Source organism: Cibotium barometz, chromosome 59, assembly GCF_041138505.1.
Source record: "Cibotium barometz isolate CiBa-2024 chromosome 59, ASM4113850v1, whole genome shotgun sequence".
Lineage (NCBI taxonomy): Eukaryota > Viridiplantae > Streptophyta > Polypodiopsida > Cyatheales > Cibotiaceae > Cibotium > Cibotium barometz.
The window spans coordinates 23,477,569-23,504,964 of NC_141104.1; the positions used below are offsets into that span (position 1 = coordinate 23,477,569).

The following is a 27,396-nucleotide window of genomic DNA, read 5'->3' on the forward strand; positions in this document are numbered from 1 at the left end:
CCCTTCCATGGGGTGTGCTTTCCATGTTCACAGATCTATCTTTAGAATTTGTGAGTCCCTTTGAACATGCACATGGTCTAATGCCCAATCGTGCACACCAATTTGGATTCCCTCATGAAGGGTCTCCCCAAGATTATGTCATATGAGTCTGGTTGGCGTAAAAAATCCATTACCACAAATGTATGACGATATCGGAATGTAAAGAGTTTAAGTCGCACATTCTCTAAAAGCCCAATGGGTCTTGAAGATGTTACGTCTGCCATTTTAAACGATAAGATCTACTCTTTTCAGATCAGGTTTTTCCAATTTTTCTAGCATCGTTTTGTGAGGATGATGCTGAATCCCGCCCCACCATCTAGGATAACCACTGCTTGGTATCCGTTTTATGATGAATTGGGATTGTAGCATTAGTGTCATCACTTTTGTAATAACGCCCCAATTGATTAACCGGTATTTTGATGAATCTAGGCATTCTTTCCCTTGTGTGTTTTAAGTTTCTTTCTGATAGAGGTGGTTGAATCTCCTCTGTAGTGGCTGTTGGCTTTAGTCCCGCCCTCTACCCATTCTTTTATACCTGCCCACTATGTTGGTGAACTGCGTAGTAGTTGTCCCGATGGCATTTGCACGGAAGTGGGCAGTACTATAGGGAATGAATGGACTCATCCTGCGCAATCTCCTCAAATATTCTTGACATAAGGTTTCCTTGAGATCCCTCTTCTGACTCTTCTGGAATTGGAGTAGGTACGTCCAATTCTCTTTCCTTTGTCAGTTCGTTTCTTGGATACATTGTAACCCTAGCCTAGTTAGCCCATAATTTGGCTTCGTGAAGTCGTTGACACTCTTCTACTAGGGCCCTAGCTTCTTCAAGCTTTCTAATGTCTTCTTCAACATTTGGGTATTCACCAATTCCCTTAGGGCTTGTTGGTTTTTCTCCTTGCGCCTCTTGGTCAGGCTCATCTGGTTTTAGCGCGCTTGATCACTCTCTTCTCTTGATTGAGTGGATCCGGTGTCGATAGTATCTTCTTCAAATCCATCCTGAATTGTGACCCTGGTGTCACCTTTACCCACTTTTTTTACCCTCCTTCTCCTACCAGTTCTAGAAGTGGTGACATCTACTGGGTTCTTCCCTTTGTCCCCTAGTTGGGCTTGGGCTTGTGTTAGGACATTCAGTGGCATGATGTTTCTAGGTTGCACACTTATGGTCCGAACAGTGGCCTGGTTAGAAGTGGAAGAAGAACCACTTGTGAGGTATGGGCATTCTTTTGATCAAATGATCAATCCCACATTTAGTACAAGTAAGTATTGGCATATCATTAGGTGGTGCAGTCAATTGTTGAGTTTGATGCGTATGAACCACATTCTTGTTAGGAAATTTTTCTATTCGATGAGGTCCACTACAACCAAAACATTGTAGTGGCCTTCTCCTCATATTTGTGTTTATGTCTTTACCTTTCCTCTGTACCGTGGTTTAAAACACTGGTACTGGCATGTTATTCTGTAAGACATAAAATTATGGTGCAATCTCCGCAGCTTCCTCATAGTTATCACCATTTATTTTTATCTCACGCACCATTTCAACATCCTTTGATGGGCTCCTCAATCAGTAATTATTCGATTTTAGCCTGTGGTGGTAGAAAAGGTGGCGGCCGCAAAGGTGACATGTCCTATATTCGAAACATCCCCCTAGGTAAATAGGAAGGGTTTTGGCTGTCCTGTAGCTGCAGTGATTTATACGGGTGGTGCTGGTAAAGCCAATGATACTCTGGGTGTCGGCAGTTGTGCTATGGATTGGAACCTTGGATACTTGCACATGGAGGTGTCATGATTCCCTATATTTACACAATGAGCACAATAGAGTAATGGCCTTAATCTTAACTGTGGGCATTCAGTGGTAGTGTGATTCAATCTGCACTTAGAACACTATATCAAATCTCTATGAGGATAAAGATGGGTATGCCCATGCCCAGATGTTTCTCTTCCATCCTTCACCTTCAATTTGTCTAGTATGACATTGCTAAGTTCGTCCATAGTCATGTTCCCAACTTGCTTGCTTCGAGTTCCCGTTTCTTGGTGACTTGAAACTCGCGAAGTCGTTGCTGTCGAAGATATTTTGACATCTTCAAGTTGTGGTAATTCAAGCATATTGTCTTCATATTCGATTGCCAACTTACATGTATCCAAAGTAGCCGATCGGGGTAATACTAGATAATCATGCATTTTGTGATCTTGGACTCCTCTCCGGAAGCAGGGCAATAACTCATCATCAGTTAACCTCTCCCATAGTTTACATCTTGAATTTAAGTGCTTTAGCTAGGATACATAGTCTTGCATAGACTCATTTTCTTTTTGTTTGATGTTATGTAACTGTGCCACCACAAGACTCCATCTGTCGCCACTTCGGGCAAAGCTTGGCACAAACACATTCTTGAGCCGAGTGAAATTGATCTTATCTTCTGGCTTGAGGGTTCGAAACCATTGATGAGTTTTTCCTTCTAGGGTTAGTGAGAAGACATGAATCATGGTTACATCACTTACTGGCCTGCAGGTTTTGCATGTGGACTCAAAGATCTCCACATGTTGGATCAGGTCCCCATCCCCTGAGAACTTTTATATGAGCTTTGAAATGATGTGTGGCTTCATTTGGGATGGTCTGGATTCTAGAGCAATGCCTAGTTCCTTAACCATTCCTCAGCCCATTTTCGCAGCCATATTCAATAAATATGTCCTTGTGGCCGCATTAAGATCTACAGTTGGATCCACCCTTGGTCTTTGAGGAGCTACTCCCCCCCTACCTAGACCTCGTCCTGTTTCAACATTGGTTCTTCTAGGCATTCCTGGTCTATAGGTCGGTCCGGTCACTTCATTCTGGATTGGCTCATTATTAGCAGCCTCTGTATGCCTTTGTAGAATCAAGAGCTCTATGTCTTGTAAGAACGTGGGATGATTGATCATTTGCTTGATGTCCATCTTGGTGTACAAGCAGTCTTCTACTTCACCAGTTTCCCTCAGTAGGTTATCTCCTTCATCCTGGGTCATGATGATTAAATACATTCACATTTCCCATTTCCTTTTGTTTAGCCCTAGCCCTTTGAGTATCGAGCTCTTGTTTCCTTAAGCTCAATTCTCGCAGTTGCTGTTCTACTTCAACCCTTTTCAAATCTAATTCCACTTCCTCTGAGGTTGGGAAGAATACTTGACCTGTCCTGGCTGCACTTTCCAAGTCTCTTCTCATTATGGGGGTGCCAGTGTTAGACAACCTAGAGCTTGAAGGTTGGGTTGGTGATTCTTACCTTAGACCTAGTCCAGTGCTAGTTGACGGACCCATACCCGCATATTGCACCTCCTCATCGTTGTTAGTTTAGAGATCGAAAAATCCTTGGGTTATATCAATGATACCACTAGATCTTGTAGGAGAGGGTGGTTTCTCCTCTTCCCTAAACCCAGAGAATCGTGGCCCTTCTTCCATGGATTCTTCACTACTTGTCTCGAGATTCCTTATTGAGACACTCAATTGAGTGCTCACTGAGTGGCTTGAACTAACACTCTTTTGATAGGAAGATCCTGGGTTGATTTGATGCGAGTGAGGTCATCTCTGATGAGCTTTCCAGACCTCAAATGTATGTGAATGTGATTTGATAAGCTAATTTGCTACCCCGATTGAATTTTGGTAAGGTATTGTCGATCTATTTTTCTTTGTTTTCTGTGGCCGTGAGACTGCAGATAACAATTCACGTCGTGAGATCCAAATCATTCACATCGTGAAATGGTAAGTAGTTCATGTCATGAGCTAATTTATGTACTCTCACGTGCTCCAATAATTACTTTAGAGTCACAAGTCAGCGTTACCTTGATCTAATTTTACTAGTCTTAATGTGCTTAGTTAAGGCACTTCCCTAACCTTAATATGACAATACTAGGTTCGTGAACTAAATTTGGTTACGTTGTGAAACTGCAAAAATAGTTTACGTCATGAATTTGGGTAAACCATCCACGCTGTGACAAGCTACGCCGTTCATGTCGTGAGATCTAATTAGTTCATGTCGCGAGATATCCAAGAGTCATTCACGTCGTGAACTATATAGTGTTTCATGTCATGAAGCATTCTCTGCTAGTTCACGGATTTCAATTTTGTCTGACTCGTGTCAGAGATGTCAGGATAAGACGACCATTTTTAGCAACGTAATCCTATGATTTGTGGTGCTGATTGCGGGAGCGGTTCACGCCGTGAGTAGCAGGAAGTAGTTCACGTCGTGAATTGTTTTCTTGCACTTTCAAGTGTGAAGTTCCCGCGTCGACAGAGAGGAGTTTGGGTGCAAATTACTTATCCAGGTGCTCCAAAAGGATTGTGCTAGACATAAGGAATGTAATGTGAGTTCAAAATACAACCAATGGCTCCTTATTTTTGTGGATTTTTTCAAAGAAACGAAAATAGAGTATCACCCTGCTCATTCACGTTCACGAATTTGGTGATATAAACATCAAAATTGAAAGGAAAAAATAGTGGAGCTTTCCTCTAAGGTCACCCTAGTACTCACCCACACAACAAAAATGACCAATTTCTCACAAACCTTCACTTCCACTCAAACCTTATCCATTCATTCCATACACAATACACTACCAGAATGCAAAGGCAATGATGAAACTTGTGTAATGGGAGTGGAAACTCAAAGAAACAAAGGCATTTCTCTGGCAGCGACGCTAAAAATGTTATAGACTACCACACTTCCAAGAAGGAACTCTATGCATTCACCTTTGGAAGTAGCAATAAAACACAACTATCTAGGAAACTTACCAATGCTCCAAGCTTGTGTCCCTTGAGGTCTCCAAGCTCACTTGAGAAGCTTCACCTCCACGTTGTCACTGTAGAGTCGCTCACACCACCACACAAGGCAATCTCTCTCTCTCTCTCTCACTTCACCACACAAGCATGCAAGCATACAAGTATAGAGAAGGCACATGTGCTAGAGTACTCTCTCTCACACACACACTCTCTCTCAAGACAAAGCAAGAACTCTCATAGCACAAAGGGGGATTGTGTCTCTTCATTATGAGAAAATACCTTATATACAATTGGCCCTTTCCCACTTGGATGCCAAAAACTTACTAACTAAAACGTTGGGTGACCAATCTCTCATAATGTTACAACCTTTATAGTGCCTTTACATGACACTTATCAATGTCCTCAAATGGAGGAACATAATTGTTAATCCTTAACTGGGATTAAGACACATGCTCAACAATAATATGTTAAGGAAGTAAACCGCAAACATAAAGCTCTCTTTTGAAATTGGAGATTATATACTTTTGAGAATTGAGAAACATAGGCTTAAGAGTGTGGATAAATTCCAATTGTTAAGCTCGCCCAAAGATTTTATGGACCTTTTAAGGTGATTCAAAGAATTAATGATATTGCTTACAGACTCGAATTGCCTTCTCATTGGTAGATTCATAATTCATTTCATGTGAGTTTGCTTAAACATTTCAGGAGGGGATCACTTCCCACTCATCCTATGTTTGAGGATCCACCTCTTATTGAGAGTGAGGAAGAAGTTTTGATTCCAGATACTATCATTGACCAATAAATTACATCGACTTGTACAGGAAATAAATATATCAAATACTTGGTGACTTTTCAAAATCATTTTCATGAAAATGAAAGATGGGTGCTTGAGAAATATTTTCGTGCCTTCCTTGAGATCCTGCATTTTTTTTCAACAAACCCCACAATTGAGAGAAATTGTAAACTCAAGCAAGAGGGAATGTTATAAGAATGTATTTTAAGCTCTCTTAAAAATATTAGTCTACCCTCTTAGATAGTTCGTGGACGCTTGGATTATCTTTGCATCATGCTTAATATCGTGGGTGAAGCTATTGTGAATATTAATACGATTGGTGTTTGGGGTCTCCAATATTTATTACCATTGGTTTGTGTGGTGGGGTGATTCGTGGGGTACTTACGCCTGACAAATATGTGTATGGTGATGATTTGTATCCTTATGGAATATTTGTTTACCAATTTATTGTTGGTTATTTTATAGGTGAAGAGGATTCATAAGATTGAGGAGGATGCACACATTATTATTTGATGGCACACATTTTTGGAAACAAGCTTTGTATATATTTATGCTACCTTGTACACATTTTTATTTAATTTGGAAGCTTAGATTTATCAAGCTTAAACTTGCATATTAAAAATTTAATACTTTTGTAAAGCGTTATATGCTTTAACCCTAGCCTCAATTTATGGACACTCTATTTTGATCATAAGAGAGTGTCGTGCAAGGAAAAGCACACTTGTATTTTTGGAGGCTATGGCCTGTTCTTGAAATGAAATTATGTAAATACTCATGTGTGGGGAGAAGCCACACACATGAGGGGGAAGATTGCACCCATTATTGTGTCGCTTTCATGAGCTAAGTATTTTGCATGTTATTTATTCAATTATTGAATATGTTGAGCTTGTGGTTTTTGATGAGTTATTTGGATTGAATAATATATTTCCTTGCAAGTTTATATTTTCTCTATTTTCCTAGAAGTGGATTTGTGTCAGTGCGTGTGTGCATGTGTGCGTGCGTGCGTACGTGTGTGTGTGTGTAAGAGAGAGAGAGAGAGAGAGAGAGAGAGAGAGAGAGAGAGAGAGAGAGAGAGAAGTACATATGTAGAAATTCAAGTATTGTATTAATACATATATATACATACATATATGTATGCGTGTGTGTGTGTGTGTGTGTGTGTGTGAGAGAGAGAGAGAGAGAGAGAGAGAGAGAGAGAGAGAGAGATCATAGAAGTACATATGTAGAAATTCAAGTATTGTATTAATATTTACTTTATAAAAAGTTAAAACATCAGCTTTATTTATTTGGATCTAATAGAAAAACTATGATTTAACTTGAGCAATGTCAAAGATAAATTCCTCTTGGAAAGCATGATAGCTCATCATAGATGCGAACCTACCTCGCTTTATGCTTTTGAATTAATGCTCACTCTTGTAGACTTATTTGAGTGTAAGGGCCAATAGTGGTGTTAGACGAGAATATGGGTGCTTGAAATGAACTCTTGCTTGGTTTTAAAGTGAAGTTCTATCTTGTGAAGTGTAAAGGTGGTGGGCTCTTTGGTTTCTTGGTAAATAAGTAGTAGAAGAGTGTTTTGAAATACAAGTGTCATAAACTATGATGCCACTTTTGGATTTTTTGTCTACTATGAGGGTTTCATATGGTGAAAGGGAGCAAAATTACTAGAAGCATAGGAGGAGGGTTTTCGCCTTGATGCAGTGTGGTTATAGTGTGAAGGAAATTAATAAATCAGTGTTCAAGGGAGCTTACATATACTAAAGGTTAGGGTATGGAGGAACAACTCCCTTTTGTTAACTTACTTATAATGATTTGATAAATGTCTACTACAAGAGGCGGGTGTGCAAAAGCCTAAGTGCTACATTCTGTCTTCCAACTAGAGAAAGGGAACCACCAAACTTGATGTGTGAAAAGGGCTCTTGTTTCTCTGCCTCTCTCTCTCTCTCTCTCTCTCTCTCTCTCTCTCTCCCCCCGCCCACACAACAGTTCTGAGGGATTGGCTCTGAACAAAATCTTTCGAGGCATGCTTTGGGCATTCATTGGGCAGAAGGTAAATCATTTTTCACCCTTTTCTACGAAGGTATGGTAAAGGTGGCAATAGAGTGTAAAACAGTTTGTGCCTAGCTCGTTTCCGACGGTGACCACAGATAATGAAAATGTAAAAGATGGACAGAAACTCCAATTTCCAATGGTGAAGTGTGTAAAGCTTTGTAAGAGAGGTGGGCAAATCCAGGTTGATTCAAGTTTTGGGCACCCATTGTAGTGTGTAACCGCCTTATGGTGTAAAGCTTTGCAAGAGAGGCGGGCAATCCAGGTGGATTCAAGTTTTGGGCACCCATTGTAGTGTGTAACCGCCTTATGGTTTGCCTCCCTACTGTAAAGCCATGCGACGATGATGAGACACAGCTACCTTGTCTAGGTTAGTTGTTGTGTGGGCCAGGGCTACACACCAATTAATTTCACGATGCTTTTGCTGGACTTCCAACTTTTGTACCGTGGTGACTACTTGACGGCTTCAAAGTAGTGGAGAGAGAGAGAGAGCTGCCTTGCCTCAACCCTTTTCTGGATGCATCTCACCCTCACCAAACATACACACACAAGCACCTACCCACAGCTAAGCAAAGAGAATCAACACCCTTGCAGGCCATAAAGCCAAATTCAATCAGAGAGAAAGGGGAAACATAAGGTAAGGGGAGCTTACAGAGACACAGAGAGAGAGAGAGAGAAAGGGGAAGAAGATAAAGCGACACATGTACAGTTCTCTGAACCTGCCACACATTCACAACTCTTTGCTATGTGTAGTAAGTCGAAGTCGCATTGAGTAAGCAGGCTCTGTTATGCTGGGAGGACAGGGTTGAAATTGTGCCCACATCATGAGTACATCCAGATTCATCAAATGTGTCACAGTCGGAGACGGTGCTGTTGGCAAGACCTGTATGCTCATCTCCTACACCAGCAACACCTTCCCAACTGTAAGTGCCTCATCATCTACTACTGCTGCTGCTACTACTGCATTTCCATCACGTTCCTCCCAGATCCTGCATTTTCATTCCCTGAACATGGCTTAATATGCCCAAGTATCACGCCTTTTCAACGGGTTCCGATCAATTCCCACAAATTGTTAGTTTTTCTCACAGTTATGCTTTCCCCCAATCCAAATTTTATTTTTCAGCTTTTTTTTCCCTTCCCAATCGTTTAATTTTTTAGGGTTACATGCATTCTTACAATGGGAGGATCCCAACCCAACAGAGCTCTCTCTCCCTTGGATATTCCTGCCTATGGAACAGTTTTGTTTGATGCACATGCACTTTCTTTGTCTGTGTGTGTGCGGGCGCGCTTGGAGGTTCACATCCCTTATATGTATCACTGGACCCTTGGGAGGCCACTGGGTCCAGCATATTATCCAAGTCCTTTGGGTTTCTTACAAACAATCTGTTGATTGTACATCTCAGCTTTTCATTTGTTTTACACAGGATTATATACCTACGGTGTTTGATAACTTCAGTGCCAATGTAGTGGTAGATGGAAACACAGTCAATCTTGGGCTGTGGGATACTGCAGGTTATGTACTTATAGTCAATCTTCAATTTTGAACAACTGGGCTTTCTGTCTTGGTATGTCGGCATTTTTTGATGATTTGTTTTTCCATCTACCATCCAGGTCAAGAGGATTACAACAGGTTGCGCCCTCTCAGCTACAGGGGTGCAGATGTTTTTCTCCTTGCATTTTCACTCATCAGCAAGGCTAGCTATGAAAACATTTCAAAAAAGGTATGCAAATCTTGTGGAGTTAGCATTTGAGTGATTGATTTGCAAATTCTGTCTTCAAATAAGTCCATTTGTCATGATTTTATTGTTTTTGCCACTGTTATTGGTGTCATCATTGAGTCCACATGGGTCTTGAGCGGTGGTTCTTCTGTCTACGAAGAAGGGTTTTTGCAAGTGGATTTTGTTGCTTTGAGATATGTCACGTCCCTTAAGGGTCATGCTTGTTGCAGTGGATACTTGAGTTGAGACATTATGCCCCTGGTGTACCAATCATTCTTGTGGGCACCAAACTAGGTGACACTCTAATTTATGTGGTCTTTTTAATGATTCTTTTTAATTGAGACTAAAGCCACTAACCAGTGCTCAAGTTTTGGCAAATGTAGACCTTCGTGATGACAAGCAATTTTTCCAAGATCATCCAGGTGCTACACCAATATCAACGGCTCAAGTAAGGAGCACCAAAATGATTTTTATTTTGTGTTATAAGCATTAACTGTGTTTGTTTGGAATCCTTGTGAAATATCAATGTGGAAACCTGTTGCGTAAGCTACTCTCATACATTGATTTGTATGGTTGTTCCTCATATGTACTTGGTTTTTGTCCCGAGTCATCTCTTTATGGCAACTAATCACTTTGATTAGCTGTTTCTTGCTCTAGCTAGTCTACTAATCGCGTAGACCATGTCTAAGGATTACACATGCCAACAAAGACAAATGCTTGTGGTAATTGCAAAATGCTTGCAGCATAGAAAAAGACGACTTCAAACAGACATGCCTCATCTTTCTTTGTATCTATAACGTCTAAATAATTTTGAGACAGTAAGCAGGTAAGAATTTGTCTTTGTGTATGCCTTGGAGAATAGAAAGGCTTTCAAGTCAGATCTGCCTCAAAGGCACCTTTCAATAGGGTCTGGCTTTATGATGCGAGAAGTCTTACCTGTAGAGGTCTTGGTCGAGAAATGAGTAAGTCTTAGGCTTCAGGTTTTTCCAGTAGCTTGCCACTCTCCAATCAGGTCCCAGGAACTTGTGCATGTATAAGCTTGAGACCTTGGTTTGGCAGCTGTTGTGGGATTGTTTTATAGTAGCTTCAGTGAATGTCGTTACTGGGGGATGATAAAATAACATATGAAAGGCAATTGTAGGTCTAGTTTGCTCAGATCTAGCGCAGGTTATGAGACAATATTTGAGGACAACTTTTCTATCATCAAGAACTCAGCTGCACGCGCTAACAGAGACTAAGCCCCTAATTGCTGAAAGTTTTAGCCGGTGACTTGCTTGAGTAGGCATTGTCTTGCAAGTCACCTGTCTGCAGCACCGTATGTGAGTAAATTTTGTCTGCAGCACCTTCCATTGAGGTACTGCTCTTGCAAGGTACATATCTTCTGCCTTACTGTCTTCTCCTAGTATGCGAGACATGTGTCTGTCAACAGGAGCTGGTCTTATCTGCATGGCCTCTTACAAGTTTGTGTAGCAGTGGAACGGTTCCCTTTCAGAGTGGTTACTTTCTGTAATGCTGAAGGAGGCTTATCTGCATGGCCTCTTACAAGTTTGTGTAGCAGTGGAACGGTTCCCTTTCAGAGTGGTTACTTTCTGTAATGCTGAAGGAGGCTTGTCATGGACCCTTAACCAGACGGGTTCTTTTTTATTGACATTTTCAGTCCTGCTACGCCCGTAGGTTGTGCAACTGGGTGTATCATCCAATTCAGGAGCAAGTTAAGCCAAAAATGTGATTTTGTGGCATAAATTGGGGTTGTGAGGATGGGCGAAGTCTACACAGTATAAAAGTTCGATCCGAAGCATAACAAATAGTTGAGGTTGGGAGGGTATTGACCTGTTTAGGTGAAGGCAGCAAGTCAAGGAAAATGTTATCTGTTTGTATGCTATGGTTGACATCCTGAGGGAGAAATCCACGGAACCTAGGCAGGTTTATCCAAATGGGAAATGGAGGAGGCTTGTCGTGGATCCTCAACCATATGAAGCTCATTGTTATTGGCAATTTCAGTCCTGATTTTGTAGCTTTGATCTATGCTACAGTAAAAGGTTGTGCAAAACCGGGTGTATCTTCCAAATCAGAGGCAAGTCAGGACAACCAACATGCAATTCTGTGGGATCTATTGGGCTTGTAAGCATGAGGAAGGTCTCACAGTGCGAAAGTGTAACATGAAGCAGGATAGTTAGTTGAGCTTTAAGGGCATTGACCTGTTTAGGCTTGCTTTATGGCATTTGTCATAAAATTTTAGGGGTTTTTTAGTTTCAGGTTTACAAGGTTTTTTGTTGAACTTTTAGCCTTTTCTGCCATAACCATTTCTACCCGTGAAAAATTTAATCAAATGCTTCTCCTGTATGCAGGGCGAGCAATTAAAAAAGCAGATTGGGGCCACTGCTTTTATTGAGTGTAGCTCAAAAACACAACAAGTAAAACCACCTTTCTTTCCTTTTTAGGACCTACCTCTTGTTTTCTGCCGTTTGGACTTGTGATTAACTCTCCAATTCTCATTTGGCAGAATGTTAAAGCTGTTTTTGATGCTGCCATAAAGGTCGTGCTACAGCCACCCAAGCAGAAAAAGAGAAAGAAGAAGTCACATCACAAGAACTGTGCAATTTTGTGAAGAAACAAATCGATGGTTTTGGCTGGAAGCAGGTTTACACAGCTGCAATATCATAGTGCTGTACAGTGTGGAAAGACAGGTTATTATTAATGAAGGTTTTCACAATTATGGATATGCTTATATGGGGCATCAAATCTTATGTGTTTGTCAAACAGTCCCGAAAGCTTTTTAGTCAGAAGGCAGTTACAAAGGTCAGCATAGCTCCCCAGAAAACAAGTTGACATGATAGCATGGAAGGAGTGTTTAAGCTCAATCAAATACACATGATTCAGCTGCTTTCCTTTGCAGCAAAAAAGGGGCTTTACACCTAATAATTTTAGCATCTTTGAAGTTTATGCTTCAAACTGGGTTCTCACCCTCCACTAAACTCAGTTGCAATTGTGCCAACCGTCCTTTAAAGATAGGACTCCTCTAAAATCACCCGTCACCCTCCCCTTTTTTCAATCAATTGTCGTGGCTCACTTATTTCTAAGGCACTGATTTAAGCAGATGCAGGACCCTTCATTGTTTGCTGATGTTGTGGCCTGGGTTTTGTTTTGTCAATACTTGTGACAATAGTGTGATGTTTATCCCTATACTTATTTGTCTAATAAGTCCATTTGAGTTGCAAGCATGTGTAATGTGGGTAAGAGTGGCTTTCATGCTTAAAGAACCTAGATGTGCCGAAGTGGCTGGTTGGGTGCTACTTTCTTGAAATGATTGTTTGAACTTTGTCAGCTATCAAGACTGGTCTCACACTTGGTATACTTGAGAGGTATGAGCTATGCATAGGAAGAACATATTTTATTAGTAAGCAGGCTGTCATGTTGTTTCACAGCATGGGCAATGAATATACTTCGCTGAATGGTTGCCTAGGATCAAAGCACTGGCTATGTATGATGCATGGTGTGATTGATTTCAAAACAAGAGGGTTCACTTGAGATCGATATTCCCATTCATCATTTTCCTCCACATGATGCTTAAGCACAAACTGCAGTGGCATGAAGGAGTACTTCCAAGGTTAAATGAGTAGATTTCTTGTTTTTTATCTTTAAAAAAGCATTAAAGGTCATGCCAAAATGGCATGATTAGTCTCAGTAAGTTGTGTTTTTGAAATTGTATATAAGGAGTTACTATTGGTGCATTTGAGTGAAATAAGGGGCAAGGGCAATGAGGGTGTACATATTCGTGCACATTTGCAAATGAAAGCTACATGACCAACACAAACACCATGGGTCTTGTGGTTAGTAAAAAAGACATCAATGACAATGCAATTGTGATTGGAAATCTAACAATGAGATTAAGTTTTCCAAAAGCACATGCCCTCATGAATCAAAGACATAGTTGACATGCTCATACACCTTTCAAGTATGGCTCACAGGGGTAGTTAACATGCCATCAAGAATTTGCAGAGGGCACAAATTCATTTGACGAAAGCGAGAGAAGAACTAGATGCAAAATTGGAGGAGGTGAGAGCAATTCAAACAGCAAACAAACAGGTAAAAATGGAGAGTGGGTGATCTCTTATTACAGAGTTTAAGAAGCCAAAGCTAGTTGAATCCTAGCCCTAAGGTGTGTACTCAACTCAGCTGTGCTTGTCAACCACTATGGATTTTTCATTTCATTTTGTAGATGACACTATAGACAGGCTCTACATTGTAATAGGTCTCCCTCTCGCTCCCCCTCTCTCTCACGCTCGTTCACACATGCACACGCACACACATGCATGCACAATGTTACATCCACACTAGGCACATAAACTAGATTGGGTTTATTTCGCTCACACATGCACACGCACACACATGTATGCATGCACAATGTTGCATCCACACTAGGCACCTAAACTAGATTGGGTTAATTTTGGGTTAGAGGGGTGTCTAGCTAGGGGACTGCTTCACACTACCAAGCTCCTATATAAGTGAACTCAAGGCATAATTCTAGGACACGATCATCTAGTCCGACTCGTAGCACAGCATCGCTCACTGCAAGGACACCTGTAGGGTGTGGCTTGGTGGTATGGGACGCTCAGTCTTTGGTGGTAGACGAGGATGGCATGGAGAATTGTTTGCGTGAAGCTCCATGAGCGCTTGGTTGAAGTAAGTTTCAGGCTATCAAGACCACCATGGCCACTATTGGACACTTGTTCAAGTTGGTCCTCAACAAGTGGTGGTTCCCATTGTATTACCATTTCAAGGCATCCCCTTTTTAGGAGAGAAAAAGGAATGCGAGGAAACCTATGTCAATAACTGGTTATGCCAGTAGACAACCTACTTCAATCTCAAGCAAGAGACTGTAGATCGTAGGATTTCCTAAGTACAGATGTTCCTACAGAACAAGGCTTTTACTCGGTGGAGAGATCTTCAACCTCACCCAAGCACTTGGGACGAATTTGTTGATGCTTTTCAAAAGCAATTTGTCAAGATGGACCCTTTCAAGGCCTATGTCAAATTGTAAGAACTTTATGAATTTAAAGATACCTTGTTTTGCAGTGTAAGGTTGACCCCAACCATGCCACTCAAATGTTCATCTACGTGTTGGATCCAAATCATAAAGTGGAAGTCAAGCAAAATGGAGCTTTGACACTCGAGGATGCCATAAAACATGCCCGTCATATTTGCCTTCATTGATTTTCTATACCCAATTCATCTACTGCCAGAAAGTGTTGTTGCATCAAGACAAACCAAGTGGGAAAGGTATCTCTCACAATTAGAATTTGTGTATACCATTCATGCTTATGTGTGGGTTTCAAGCTAAAGCACCAATTTCTCTTGGATTAGGTAAAATCCAAAACCAGCATGCTTATGATTTTCTATAAGATATGGAAGAGCAAGTATAAGAACAATTCAAGATCGAGCTCAAACTTTGCTAACCCACATAGATCTCCTAGAGTGCTGGATATTCGCATGTGGGTGTATCTAAGAATTTCGAAAGATTCCAAGACTGCATACATGCAAGCATTACAAGTTATCTTCTAGGTTTTGTGGACCATCCAGGATCACAAAGAAGATCAGTGATGTTGCTTATGGCTTAGAACTTCCCTAGCGTGTTTAGTTCATCCAGTCTTTCAAAATGAACTCCAAAGACTCAAAATGAGTTTAGTAACACTGTACAAATTTAACTGTTTGTGGCCATTGAGAATAGGTTTTGCAATAAGGTAGCTCATGTAGCAACATTCTATGATTCATGGATCATCGACAATGGGGAAACACCTTGAGGATCACATTTCTCATTAAAGTGTGTGTGGACAATAACATCATAGTGGGAATTTGAAAAGATGACAGTGTGCTCAATCAAACCAACTAGTGTGGTTTTCATTATCTCAAGAAAGTGTCGTGCTAAAAATCTATTAAATGATCTACTAGATCCAAAGAAGAATCTTTTGCCAAGTTTAGCTTTGTTGATCGTGACCTATAGCTTTATGTTGCTAGAATGGGGTTGTCATTTTTTATACTAAATAAACAAGATCATTACTAGATACATATGATGCAACAATCTAAACAAGTTATCGACGAAGCCACCGATTAGTAAAGAAATGAGCAATAGGGAAGCCAAATTTAGACTTGTACAAATGCAAAGAGGTGAGCTAGGTGAGCAATAACTAGCATTTTTACAAATGCTAGCTGTATGTAAAACTTGTATGATGGGCAAGTAGCACCAAAATCCCTTTCCACATGAGGCTAGTTTAAGGGCCAAGGCATCTCTTCAACTCCTACATGCTGAACTTTGTGAAAAGATTACCATCGTTTCTCTAGCTAGCACATCCTTCTTATTTTCTCTCTTTGATAATGATTATAGTATAAAGATCTAGACTATTTCTTAAAGAAAAGTCTTGGCTTTTAAAGAATGGTAAGTAATATTTAAAATTGAGCATCTTTCCCATTAGGCTTCACTTCACATAGATTTTTGCCACATTGACCAAGCGCCCAAAGAAATGTGTAAATCTTGTTTTTTTAATTGTAAGAATAATTATAGCTAATGAATTGAGGCATTACAAAAACATGGTGAGGGCCTACATTCCATGTATAATGACTCAAGGTCTTATGTACAATAGGAAAATGATTATAAGCCACATTTGGCTACTTAGGCTTGTTCGTCCTATTTACGTCAAGCAAGTTATTTCAAAGAGCTTTTGCAACCCGAAAAATATGAGGCAGGATACCCCAAAGAGCTCATCCTGAATACGGCAGGATGCCATCCATAGGATTTTTTTTCCATGAATTTTAAAAAATGTGTATGGTGACACTTTTTTCTTTCGTGTAGTAAATTAGGAGAAAAACATTTTCAAAAAAATTTGGAGCTTAAGCGAGCAATTAGCTACATGATTTAGTCTAATGTAGTAAACTGGAAGAAAATCCTTTTCAAAGAAAATGGAGCCATTAAGCGATTAGCTACATGATTTAGTCTAGTGGGAATAGGCATGTGCCATTTTCTCTTCAGTGTAGGAAATTGGAAGAAAATCATTTTCAAAGAAAATGGAGCCATTAAGCAATTTAGCTACATGATTTAGTTTGGGAATAGGCATGTGGTACATAAATTCATTAAAATCTTGGAATGATGAATCCTATTCCTATGAAAATGCACTTTCCATTCTAGTGGAGATCTAAATGGTTACAACCGCATGTTCTAGTGCTCTCTCTCTCTCCCTCTCTCTCATTAGATCAGTAAGACTTTTCTTTCATGGGAATTTTTCTTTTGTTGGACTGGATAGTTGGCTTCTGACGATTATCATCTTTATATTGCATCTTTGGATCTCTCTGTATACATTCATATACTTTTCTTTCTTTCTCCAATGCTAAGGAACAAGGAGGCTTGCTCAAGATCTTAAGAAGAGATGCCCTAGTAGTTCAAATGCAATAACTAGCCATTCAACATATGTAAAAGCTAGATCATAAGTTGGTGCCAAGCAGAGAGGAAGCCTTTCAGCTGAAGGATTCATTCCCTGTTGGCTTTGAAGCCATGAAACCCCACTACTACTACTTTTGCTACTGCTCATGCTCTTAATGTTGTTGCTTCTACATTGATATTGTTGTAGATGTTGCTATTACTGCTATTGCTGTTGCTTCTGATACTAATGCAACTACTACTCTTGTTGCTACAGATTCACCATTGAGTACAAGCTAGTGGTTTCATGTTCTCATATTGGTCCACTTTTTAGGTCATCATGAATTAGAATGCTCTGCATGTTTAAAGAATGTCTTTATTTTTGTTGTGCATTAAACGTCATTTAGAATTATAGAGTGTTTGCGAGAAAGACCAAGGCATCCCTAGGTGTGATTGTGAAAAGTTTGTATGATTATATTTGTATGATTAGCTATGTAGATCAATTTTGATGATTACAAGAAAAGAGTAGATGTCTAAGAGCATCACATATAACTTCAAGAACGGAAATCATCATCTATATTTCACACCGTATGTGGTGTTCACTTTGATTTTATAACCATAAAGATTGTGTTCACCTTGCCCTTATAACCATAGAGGTTGTGTTTACTTTATCCTTGGAACGAGAGTGCCTAGATCAAGTATGAGAAAAGGAATAGCAAGATATATCCTCCGAAACATACACGCATATCATTGTATAGTTGAGAAAGTAAGATTTTATTAACGTCTGAAAATAAAAGACTCCAAGGATTTATGAGACCAGAAATTCAGAGGACACCTAAAAATATGCAATATAGCACATGAATTCAAATGAAAGGGTTTTTTAATTTAAAATTTAAGATAAATTTACAAAAAAAGCTTTTAATCGATTCTGAAAAAAACCACAAGTGGATTTAAAAAAGATGATTTTATTCATAAAAATTTCACAAATAATTTTTTGGTAAATATCTCTTAAACGTGTATGATACATAAGATTTCTTAGTAGTGCATCGCTCGAGACCAAAAAACTATTGCATATGATCCATGAATAAAAACTTGAAAAAAAGTTAAAGACAAGCTACTAAATGAATAGACAAGGTCAACAAACTGCGTACAAGTAAGCATATCATAAGAACCTCATGTATCCAAACGCAAAACACATTCTCCATGTAAAGCATGTACATGGCTTCAATATCCACCACTTGTAGGACGACACTCTTGTATCACTCAAGCAAGCTCTGAATTTGGAGTTTGGGGAGGAGGAGAGTGTGTGTGAGAGAGAGAGAGTGCACGCTTACATCCTAGACTTAAGAGAAGCATACAATTCATATATTAGGAAGGGTTCACTCGAGAAAGGGATTGGTGGGTTTGTTTTTATATTTGGAAAAAGAAAAGAAAAAGAATCATCACAAACACATTGCATACAAAAAAAAAAAAGAAGAATCATCACAAACACATTGCATACAAATAATCAAATATCGGTCACTCATTTGCTCGAAAAATATTACAAAATTTTCTTTTATTCAGATCTATTTCTTCCTTAGCAAATGATAATATCGCTCAGGTCTTCCTTTTACAAAGCCAGAAATAAGTTTACTCCTTATAGGATCATTGCCCACTAATAATAAGCATCATCCAGCAAAAAAAAAAAATGTTGCAAAATTTTTTGATCATTTGCACTTGAATTTCTAATGACTTGAATCGAATCAAGGATCCCCACGAGTCAATAGGCTGCACTCTGTTGTACCCATCGATTGGTAGGTACCATCTTTCATGCACTTCATTGATCCTCATTAGCAAATCATGTAAAATAATTAGTTCATGTTAGATTATTTGCAAATCGTACACATGAAACGACTACTCATTTGTGAATACACAAATATTACCCACAAATATAAACTATTTGCTGACAATGATAATAAAGAGGCATTCCTGAATGTATCTTACATCCCTCAGAAGTTGCAAACTTCACAACACCAAATTGATGACAAGGAAGAGTAATTAGGGTACAAAAGCTGTAGCCCCCACATATTTTGTAAAGGATATTGTATGGAGGCTCACGGATTTGAGTACAAGTTTACCATTTCAGAAAGCATACCTATATCAAATCCAACTTAGAGAAGTATGCTCCGCCTGGCCCTTGTTTCCTCCTTCCAGACAATCTAGAGATGTCCATTCCCGCCTTTCATTCCTCCATGCCTATTGGCACTTCTGGTAAGTTCCAGATGTCTTCTTCAATGTGTGCATTAACGACACCAATAGAAAAATTTGCTGCACACAGCATAAAACCAAGCAAATGACTCAACCTAACAGATGAAAAATAGACATTCAAAAGAATGAAAGCTCTCCTTGCCATGCTCATCAAAGCTTTCTTGTCAGCAGTCAGCTCCTACAACATGAACTCAGGTTGAATATGGGCATAGATCAAATGCAGGCTTGTATGGGTATTTCCTCTGGTATCTAAGCTCGGATTAAGAGCAAGAGAGTTACCATCAGCCATGGGCATGTCAGCTTCATTCTGTCCACGATTATGACTATGTTGTAGCTCCCTCTTGATTTCCGGTGTAACCTAAAACAATTAAAATAAGGCAGGCCAAAAGTGTTTACTACGAGTTTTAATAAAATGTTCCCAAATCCATGAACACATGTCATGATTGTGGCAGCTTATTCCCAACGAGGTGTGATAGAACCCTTAACCAGATAGATGTCTCATTTGAAAGACTTTGCAGAGGCAAGATACAATCATTTTTTATATTGGATAGGCAAGCTAAATATTTCAAGTGAGAAAGGAAAAAGGAGAGAACCAAGTAGTGTTTGTGATGCCGCATTAGCCTTTCTAAGCTGTCTTTGTCTCCCTTTCTCAACTCGTTCTTATACCTGTTTTTAAAAAAAAGCAAAACTTGCTTTACTTCAGCACACTTCAAATAAAATTATGAGCCACATCCTTTAAACACTCCACTCGCCTGCATATTAACATACCAAGTCCAATAATACAGTGCCTACAATCAATGATACAACCTGCCCATGACTTGGAAGCTAAGCTTTTTTTTTTCACTCCAAGAAAATATAAAAAGGAGGGATGAGAAAAAAGGAGTGTGACTAACCTCTGGACAAACGCTAGCAAGCACTGATGCCAAATCACAGGCATTGTCCTGTCATCCTCAAGAAATCTCATAAAATGAGCAATCACGCCATCTAGAACCCGATATGGTAATGCATATTTCTTGTCTAGGAGAAGCTTCATAAAATAGCTGTCTCAAATAGCCCAACAGAAAACATTTGTAAGTATTTAAAATACTGCTGACCGATTTTATTTAGCAATACAAATTCTCACACAAAAAAGGACCAATTATTCTGAAGAACTCGAGTTCATAACCACATAAAATGCTGCCGAATAAATCAAAAGGCTTTTATTTTGCTTGATGATACCTGTTGGTGCCACAGTATTCCATTTCAGCGATTTTAAGAAGAGCAACACTGTCACAAGGAGGCAATTTATGAACTTCAATCTTCCATTATACTTAATTCCAACGACTGGTTGAAAAAAAAGCACATATTTGGAGCCGGTTAGTGCAGCCGTGGAGCAAATTACAACACTACAATCTGGGCAATTACTCTACTTTGCATAAGTGATCTTGGGATTGCCTTTGTCCAGAATGAGAGAAAGAACCTTGAAGATCTTTGGGGAACAACAGATTTGACTCAGACTTGGATTTTGGTACTAGCCCGGTGTAAGACTCTTATGGGTCATCCTCGTGGTGAGCTCGGCATCAATTATCTTGTGCCCCGACACCGACTCAGTACAACCTCGACATCGACACTTTTGTTTGATATTGTATTCATTTGTTGTATTGGTCCTGGCTTCGAAAAGCCCATGGATTGTTCCTAAAATAAATTCTTGAAGAGGGAGCAGGCCCTGTTCCCCGCTCAGCGTGGTGTTTTGTGTGAAACTCCTATTCCCATCTCTCTCCCCCCCTTCTCTCTCTCTCTATCTTTATCTCTCGTACACGTGGTTGCATCTGTCACTGCATGCTCGGTTGGGCTTACAATGGTATCAGAGCGAGGATTTCTCTTGAAGAAATCTTTTATGGGGTGACAGAACCGTGTCAAGAGTTGAGGGAGACCAAGGGCCTCAAGAAGGGAACTATGAAGCCAACCCAGAGCATCAAGGAGGGATCCAAGGCTGCCAATCTGTCTCTCGTGAGACCGCAATCATGACATCAGCTGAATATCTAGACTTTCAAAAGTTCAAAAAGTATCTTCAAGAAGAAGAGTTCCTAGCTTTGAGAGCCAAGAAAGGTCGCCAAGCAAGGTGTGGTCAAAGTCCGCACATCCTGCACGAATCATTGTCATGCCCATCCTGCACAAGATCGTAACCCTCTTGTCAGATGTAATGTTGTCAAGGTGTTGGGGGCATTTATTAAGATATTTCGTCAGGTGTTTCAAACCCTGTCAATGTCTAGCTCAGGCATCGGTGTGTAATAACCCATTTATTGATGGTACTAACGACACACAAAAAGGGGACATGAATGGGAATGCCTAGAACGCTGTAGAACAGCCCATGGGCCACCCAAAAAGTTGGGGGAGTATCCAGTGCCCACAACCAAAGAGGCAAAAGGGCTAGCGTAGGGCGCCCAATGGGGCACCCTTCCCAAGAGGGTTTAATACCCACGTCCAGCCCAAAAAGGGGGCCGGCTACCTCTACACAGGAGTCCACCTGCTCCAGCCCCTATGTAAGAGTGGGTTGAGCCCCCATTCCTGCTCTCATTTGTTTGCAAGACTCCGAGGCCTTGAGCATGCCAAGAGGCAGCCTAGGGCAAGAAAACGCAAGCTATTGAGGCGCTGAAGCAGGGCCACTAACAGCATAGGAAAGTGCACAGTCTCTTACCCCCCTGAAGAGAAAAGTGCACAATCAAAGGTGGACATCTTCAGCCCCTAGTATGGTGTAGTAAGCACAGATCCACAACATTCATACACGGACACAAAATCTTGCATATGTTTACTGTTTTGCATTGTGTGCTTAATGAAGGAGATGAATACGGTCTCTGAGAACCAAATTTCCAATAAGAGTCCCCCCCTCTGATGACTCCCATGCTTCAGGAAGATCTCCCTCCTTACAGTTGGAATACCTTCCCCTAAATTGACTGCCTTGATCCTTCTCTCGTGTAAGCCAGCTTAGCACATACAAAGATTATGTAAAACAACCCTTCCTGCATTGGCATCAACTGAAGGAAGATAGTGGGCATACTCAAATATGCTAAATAATCGTAGATGAATCAAACGACTCAGATGAGTAAAAGCTGAAACAAAGAGGGACTGTCAAGCATACCTGGAGTGAAGTGATGGAATGGACACTTTTTGAATAACGCTCCCAATTATCACAGCCTCACGTAAGTTGCACGTCCTTGACTGCAGTGCAAAAGACAGCGTCAACTGCCCCACTTTACAAAAACTACCAGATGCACTACGTCAATCAAATAATAAGAGCTTAAAGAGCTTCAATTATCTATTTGAACCCAGTATCTTGGCTAAGGACCTTGCTTTGGTCAAATAAAAGTAAATGTTCTCCAGATTTAGCAATGTTCCAAACAAGAGCATTCAAGTATATCACTTTATTTTATTTTTTAACAAAGGTGGAGAGACATTAAATAAAAACATTCCAATGCACAGAGAAAACCTGGTGATGAACGATGTTACACTAATCTTCTAGAATGCCAAAGAAACTTATAAATCCGCATTATCTCCCAAACTACACAACAATGAGCAAAAAGCGATCTCTTTGCAACAATACATAAGAAGGAACAATTCACCTGACAAAGAGGCAGAAGAATTCCTTTGAAAAAGGCAGAGGGCTTGTAAACAGCTTTCTTCAAAGCTTGATAGAGTGCAAAATGCAATCTTTTATTTGAATTGATATCATCACGGACACGTGGCAGCAAAACCAAATTATAAAATCTTTGTGCCATTTTTGCATTCAAGTTTGAGGCAAAGATGCGAGTTGCTTGATACATTGCATTGGCTGACCAGTTCTCTGGTTCTGTGAGATACAAAACCTCTTCCCAATTTGACAAAGACGGCAGTATTTTGAACGCTTTTGGTACCTTCCCAGACCTATATCTGCTCAAAAGTTTCCCCACTCTACAGGACCCCCCAAAAAAAATTAGTGTCTTGATTTTAAGAATGTGGACAAGCCAATATTATAGCTAGAGAAAGCATGAAAGCCCATGCATACCCTTTGTAGACCTCAATGACTTTGTCATCCACAGCAGGCACTGGTCTTCCTCCTAAGCATCCAAAACCAAATCCAAGTCAATGGAGGATGCTATAAAACTCTTACAGGCAGCATGGTGAGCAAGCACATTTGTACCCCAATTGCACTTGCTTGAGGCCTGGAAATAAAGCCTAGAAACCTAGCAAATGGTCATGCAGGCTTGAAGGCCCGAAGCTTCCAAGTTTCCAATAATATTACTTTTTCTGGTCTAAATGCCCCTCTACAGAAGAGTGTATTTTTTGACTTTAACTTACTGACTCAAAATTTTGGCAGACCAGTAGGAAAAACAACCTGTGTCTTGAACAGCCGAATCGTTCTCCTGAATCTTTTGCATAATTAGATCTGCCAATGTTCGTTGAGGCCCCGCCTCATCTGCCATAAACATCGCGAGTATCTTCTCCTCTTCCTCTGGGATTTCCTACAAGAACACCAAAGGCCCTGCCCAAGTTATCCTGATAACTTCCGACCAAAATTCAACTTAGGCCAAAAAGGACTTACTTCGAACTCATCATAATGACTTTGCGAGTCTGAAAACCCGTCACCCTCATCCTCTTCGTCACTACTGATACCATCTTGAATAGAAGAAAATGCTGCACGTGCTGCTGCAACCCCAGTTTCTTCATCCCTACATCAAAAAATACATGCCCTCATACATTGACTAGGTCTTTACATACATACATATATATGTACACACACACGTATATGCATGTATGTATGTATACATACACACACACACACACACACACTGTACACACACACATATATATATATACACATATATGCATGTATGTATGTAAACATTTACATACATACACACACAATCACACACACACACGAACACACACACACACACACACATATATATATACACACACTCTTAGATGAATCCAGGAACAGGCCCAAATCCACCTTGTAAGAAAGTGCAATTTATAACCTCATGGTAGTCATCCACAAGACAATAAACCATCAACTCCTTCATGCATAGTATGGACTAGATACTACGACATCCCCACTAACGTCATCAATGCCCAATAGCGAGTGTAGAACTTGGTATCAATATCTGCTCTCACACACACACCCCACGCACACACATGCATACATAAATATATATCTATTATCTATACATGCATACTTGCACACACATACACACACACACACACATATATTTATTTATTTATTTATATTGTGTGTGTGTGTGAGAGAGATGCATATGTTTGTGTGTGTTTGTGCGTGTGTGTAGAGTTTCAAGGAGACCTCGTGCTGCTGTTGGAGACCTCGTTGTTGACCCTATGCCTGGAACCTCTTCATCCTTGCTTGCGAAGACATTTTTAGGGTTTCTAGACCCTATCTGTTCAACCGTCTTTCGTCCGGTTCCTCTCTTGGTCCCTTCTTGTGGGTTCGTGACCTTGCCCCTTCTTGTGGGTTCGTGACTCCTTTTTCTCCCTATCCTCTCCAAGCGCGCATTTGTGTGTAGGTGTGTGTGTGTGTGTGTGTGTGTGTGTGTGTGTGATGTTCGTTATCTGATTTCCTCCCTAGCAGCTAGCTGTCGGCTATTCCTACAGGCTTGTATCTCGTGCTGTTGATTGCACTTGCTACCCTTGCATCTGATCATAGTGTCTTGATTCTGCTCGCTTTCATCTGCTATTACTACTGTGTGTTTGTCTCGTGTCCCCTTCTTTGCCTTGTCTTTGTTGAAGCCTACTTCTTCTTGTGCATATTTGCTATCTCTCAAACGGCAAAAGTGTGCAAGCGCAGAGATCCCTCGGTTTAGTCCAAGAGAAGAAACAAGAGGAGACTCTCAACGACCTAAATTGCTCTCCTCTCGTTGCTCCAATCCCGACCTACAACATCTCCGTGACACCCTTGAAGAGGATTTTGCTGAGATCAAGAAAGCTAGGGATGAACCTGTCCCTGAGTTTCGTTTGCGTGTTCCAAGACAGGTATTATTAGACCCTGTCATGAAACTCTCACAAAGAGCTATGATCCTTTTTTTTTCCCTAGAAAGATGCCTGCAGGTGCTGATGTTGGGCAGTGGCTTAAAGCAATGCTTGGAGGATGCTTTGTTGAGGGATGCTACTTTACTGCTCAAGGCTTCTATGATGTTCTACTTACTGATCTGGAGCATAAATAAACTATTTTGGAAAAGTCGCCTCTTTTTTTTGGACAGCAGCAGATGGTGCATGTATACCCATGGTCACCTACAAAGGATTATCAAAGCTTCATCAAACATAGATGCCCTGTGTGAAGTTGTTGTGCTTCCTATTTATATGCGCACTGTTTTATCTTTTCTAGCATAATCGTTGGGCAAAGTAGTTTTCCCTCCCAGGTCTTCTGGAAGTGTCAATAGATTTTGCATCCTTTGAGATACAAATAAACCAACTCCTTCCCAAGAGGCCTTTGGATGTTGAGTTGCCTAGACTACAGACAGAGGAAGCTTTCTTTTGTTACAAAACGGAAAGAAAAGGAAAAATGGGTGCCAAATGCATGGCAAACACCCAAGAAAATTGTCCCTCTTAGACGATGTCTCGTAATTGGACACAAGGAACCTCCATAGTGGGGTAGACTTTTGGGGTGCCTGATATCTCGGGTAATGTTGTAGGTGTGGATAGAATGTGGGCTGCAATTGTGAGGGGTAACCCCTTGTTTCCATACACTGTGTCAAATCCTAATGTATCTATTGGCTCTCGCAATCTCCAAGCAGCCATGTAAGTTGAAGGTTAACCTATTTTGTTTACACTTGTTGTACATATGTATATGTTAGCATATTCATCCCCATATGCTGCCCATATATTTGCCCTTTTATGGCCCTTGGTTGTGGGCTGGCCACCCATATTTTTCCCCTTTTTCTTGGTATTTTTCCAAGGTCGGGTGATCGTGTCCCAGTCGGCCAGCTCCTATGCTCTAGTCGGCTAGCCCCTTTTTACCTATAAATAGGTGGGCTGGCCTCTCCCCTTTTTTTATTCATTGATCATTGAGTTGTGTGGTTCATGTGTTGACACACTCTCTCTTGTATCCTTTACTTATGAGACTCTTTGGCCTCTTGCTCGGGATTCCTTTCACTGCAGTATAGTTAGCTTATTAGCTTCATCTCTCTCTCTCTCTCTCTCTCTCTCTCTCTCTCTCTCTCTCTCTCTCTTTTCCTTTCAGTTCAGCACATTCTAGTGCTCCCCTTGCTTCTACTCTGTGCACACTCTATCATGGTATCATCGCTCTAGGATCAGCGATTTTCTGCTGCCCCATATTCTGCCCTGTCTACAGCCCTTTCTCCTCTGCATTTTTCAGATTTGCAGCCCTCTGGTTGCTGCATTTTCTGGACAGTTGCTGCTGGTCGCTCTACCTTCACCTGGGCTTCATTGTTTTCAGCCTGAAGATACCTTCTCCTCAGCATTTTTCTCATCTGAGGTGTGGAAGCTGATCAGCATGTATTTTCAGGTTTGCAGCCCCTTTGTTGGCTGCGTTTTCTTCTCCGGTGGACACTCTCTTGCAAAGGGGGTCTTGTGTGGGTTCTGGCCTTGGTGGCAACTTTGGTACCTATGGACCGTGGTGGACACTTCTTTCTTTTGAGTTGTGTGTTTTCTTCTGAGATTAAGCCCGAGTTCAATGCTGGCTGCCTCGATTGTGCTTCATATGTTCTCTGAGTCTGCCAAGTTGGAGATACTTTGTGGAAGGTGAAATCGGCCTTGCGTGGAGGGGATATCTAGGACTAGCTCGTTACAGTGGCCAATGCCACCCCTCCCGCCCTATCTACATTTGGTGTGACTCACGCACAAGTTGATGCTTGCGCGGCAAATGATCTTCGTGTTTTCTCCTTTCTCATGTTGAATTGTCAAGTTTATGTTCTCGAGAATGTGCGTAGCAAATGCGGCACATGAAGTTAAGGCCCTTGCAAATCTTTACGAGATTAAGTCTCTAAGTCAGATTTTCGCTTTGGAAAAGCCGCGTATGAATCTTTCAGTTTCTGGCTATCCATCTTTATATACTTTCATCACGAAGATAGAAGATCTCCGAGACAAGTTCGCTGCATGTGGCAAGAATATCTCTACACAGAATATGGCTATTCGGCTTCTCTCAAAGAAGCCAAAAAGGTTTAATACTTTCTTTCAGTTTCTTGTTTCTTCTCCTCGTGATGTTCCAATTACTTGGGAGGAAGCTCTCTCCTCCATTATGCAGATTGAGTCTCGTTTTGAGGAGCAGACCAGCACCTTTGGTGGTTCTAAAGAAGCTTTTGTCACCATTTTGAGCATCTCCAGAATTCATGTGTGTGGATGGGCTTTGGATGCCCAAAAGATCAGGAATGTACAAGCTTTGGGAATGGGGGATTATACGGTACAGAGGACCAAGTGT

General features: G+C 40.7%; 2 protein-coding genes across 4 annotated transcripts in view; one reads left to right on the forward strand and one right to left on the reverse strand.

The window, feature by feature from the left end:
- Nucleotides 1–8,087: 8,087 nt before the first annotated feature.
- LOC147605622 (rac-like GTP-binding protein 5) lies at nucleotides 8,088–12,418 on the forward strand. The gene is made up of 7 exons (XM_086793559.1): nucleotides 8,088–8,542; nucleotides 9,044–9,131; nucleotides 9,231–9,340; nucleotides 9,568–9,631; nucleotides 9,721–9,785; nucleotides 11,686–11,751; nucleotides 11,841–12,418. Exons 1-7 carry the CDS (start codon nucleotides 8,444–8,446, stop codon nucleotides 11,943–11,945), a joined length of 597 nt encoding a protein of 198 aa, XP_086649685.1. The 5' UTR covers nucleotides 8,088–8,443; the 3' UTR covers nucleotides 11,946–12,418.
- A 5,831-nt stretch (nucleotides 12,419–18,249) lies between these two features.
- The window catches only part of LOC147605623 (bystin-like protein), a 59,357-nt gene continuing 50,210 nt past the window's right edge, over nucleotides 18,250–27,396 (reverse strand). Inside the window, exons 3-13 of one of the 3 annotated variants that reach the window (XR_015265181.1) lie at nucleotides 23,551–23,677; nucleotides 23,344–23,470; nucleotides 23,014–23,065; nucleotides 22,592–22,919; nucleotides 22,111–22,190; nucleotides 20,211–20,258; nucleotides 19,886–20,032; nucleotides 19,586–19,658; nucleotides 19,272–19,350; nucleotides 18,880–19,052; nucleotides 18,250–18,549 (exon numbers count right to left, since the gene is read on the reverse strand). Coding sequence is in view for 1 of the 3 variants with exons in the window: in XM_086793560.1 (XP_086649686.1) it covers nucleotides 18,967–19,052; nucleotides 19,272–19,350; nucleotides 19,586–19,658; nucleotides 19,886–20,032; nucleotides 20,211–20,258; nucleotides 22,111–22,190; nucleotides 22,592–22,919; nucleotides 23,014–23,065; nucleotides 23,344–23,470; nucleotides 23,551–23,677 (1,147 nt within the window). In the remaining 2 variants the exon portion in view is untranslated. Of the gene's footprint in view, nucleotides 18,560–18,663; nucleotides 19,053–19,271; nucleotides 19,351–19,585; nucleotides 19,659–19,885; nucleotides 20,033–20,210; nucleotides 20,259–22,110; nucleotides 22,191–22,591; nucleotides 22,920–23,013; nucleotides 23,066–23,343; nucleotides 23,471–23,550; nucleotides 23,678–27,396 lie in introns of those variants that run through there. The other 2 variants (XR_015265182.1, XM_086793560.1) reach the window with 2 other exon arrangements.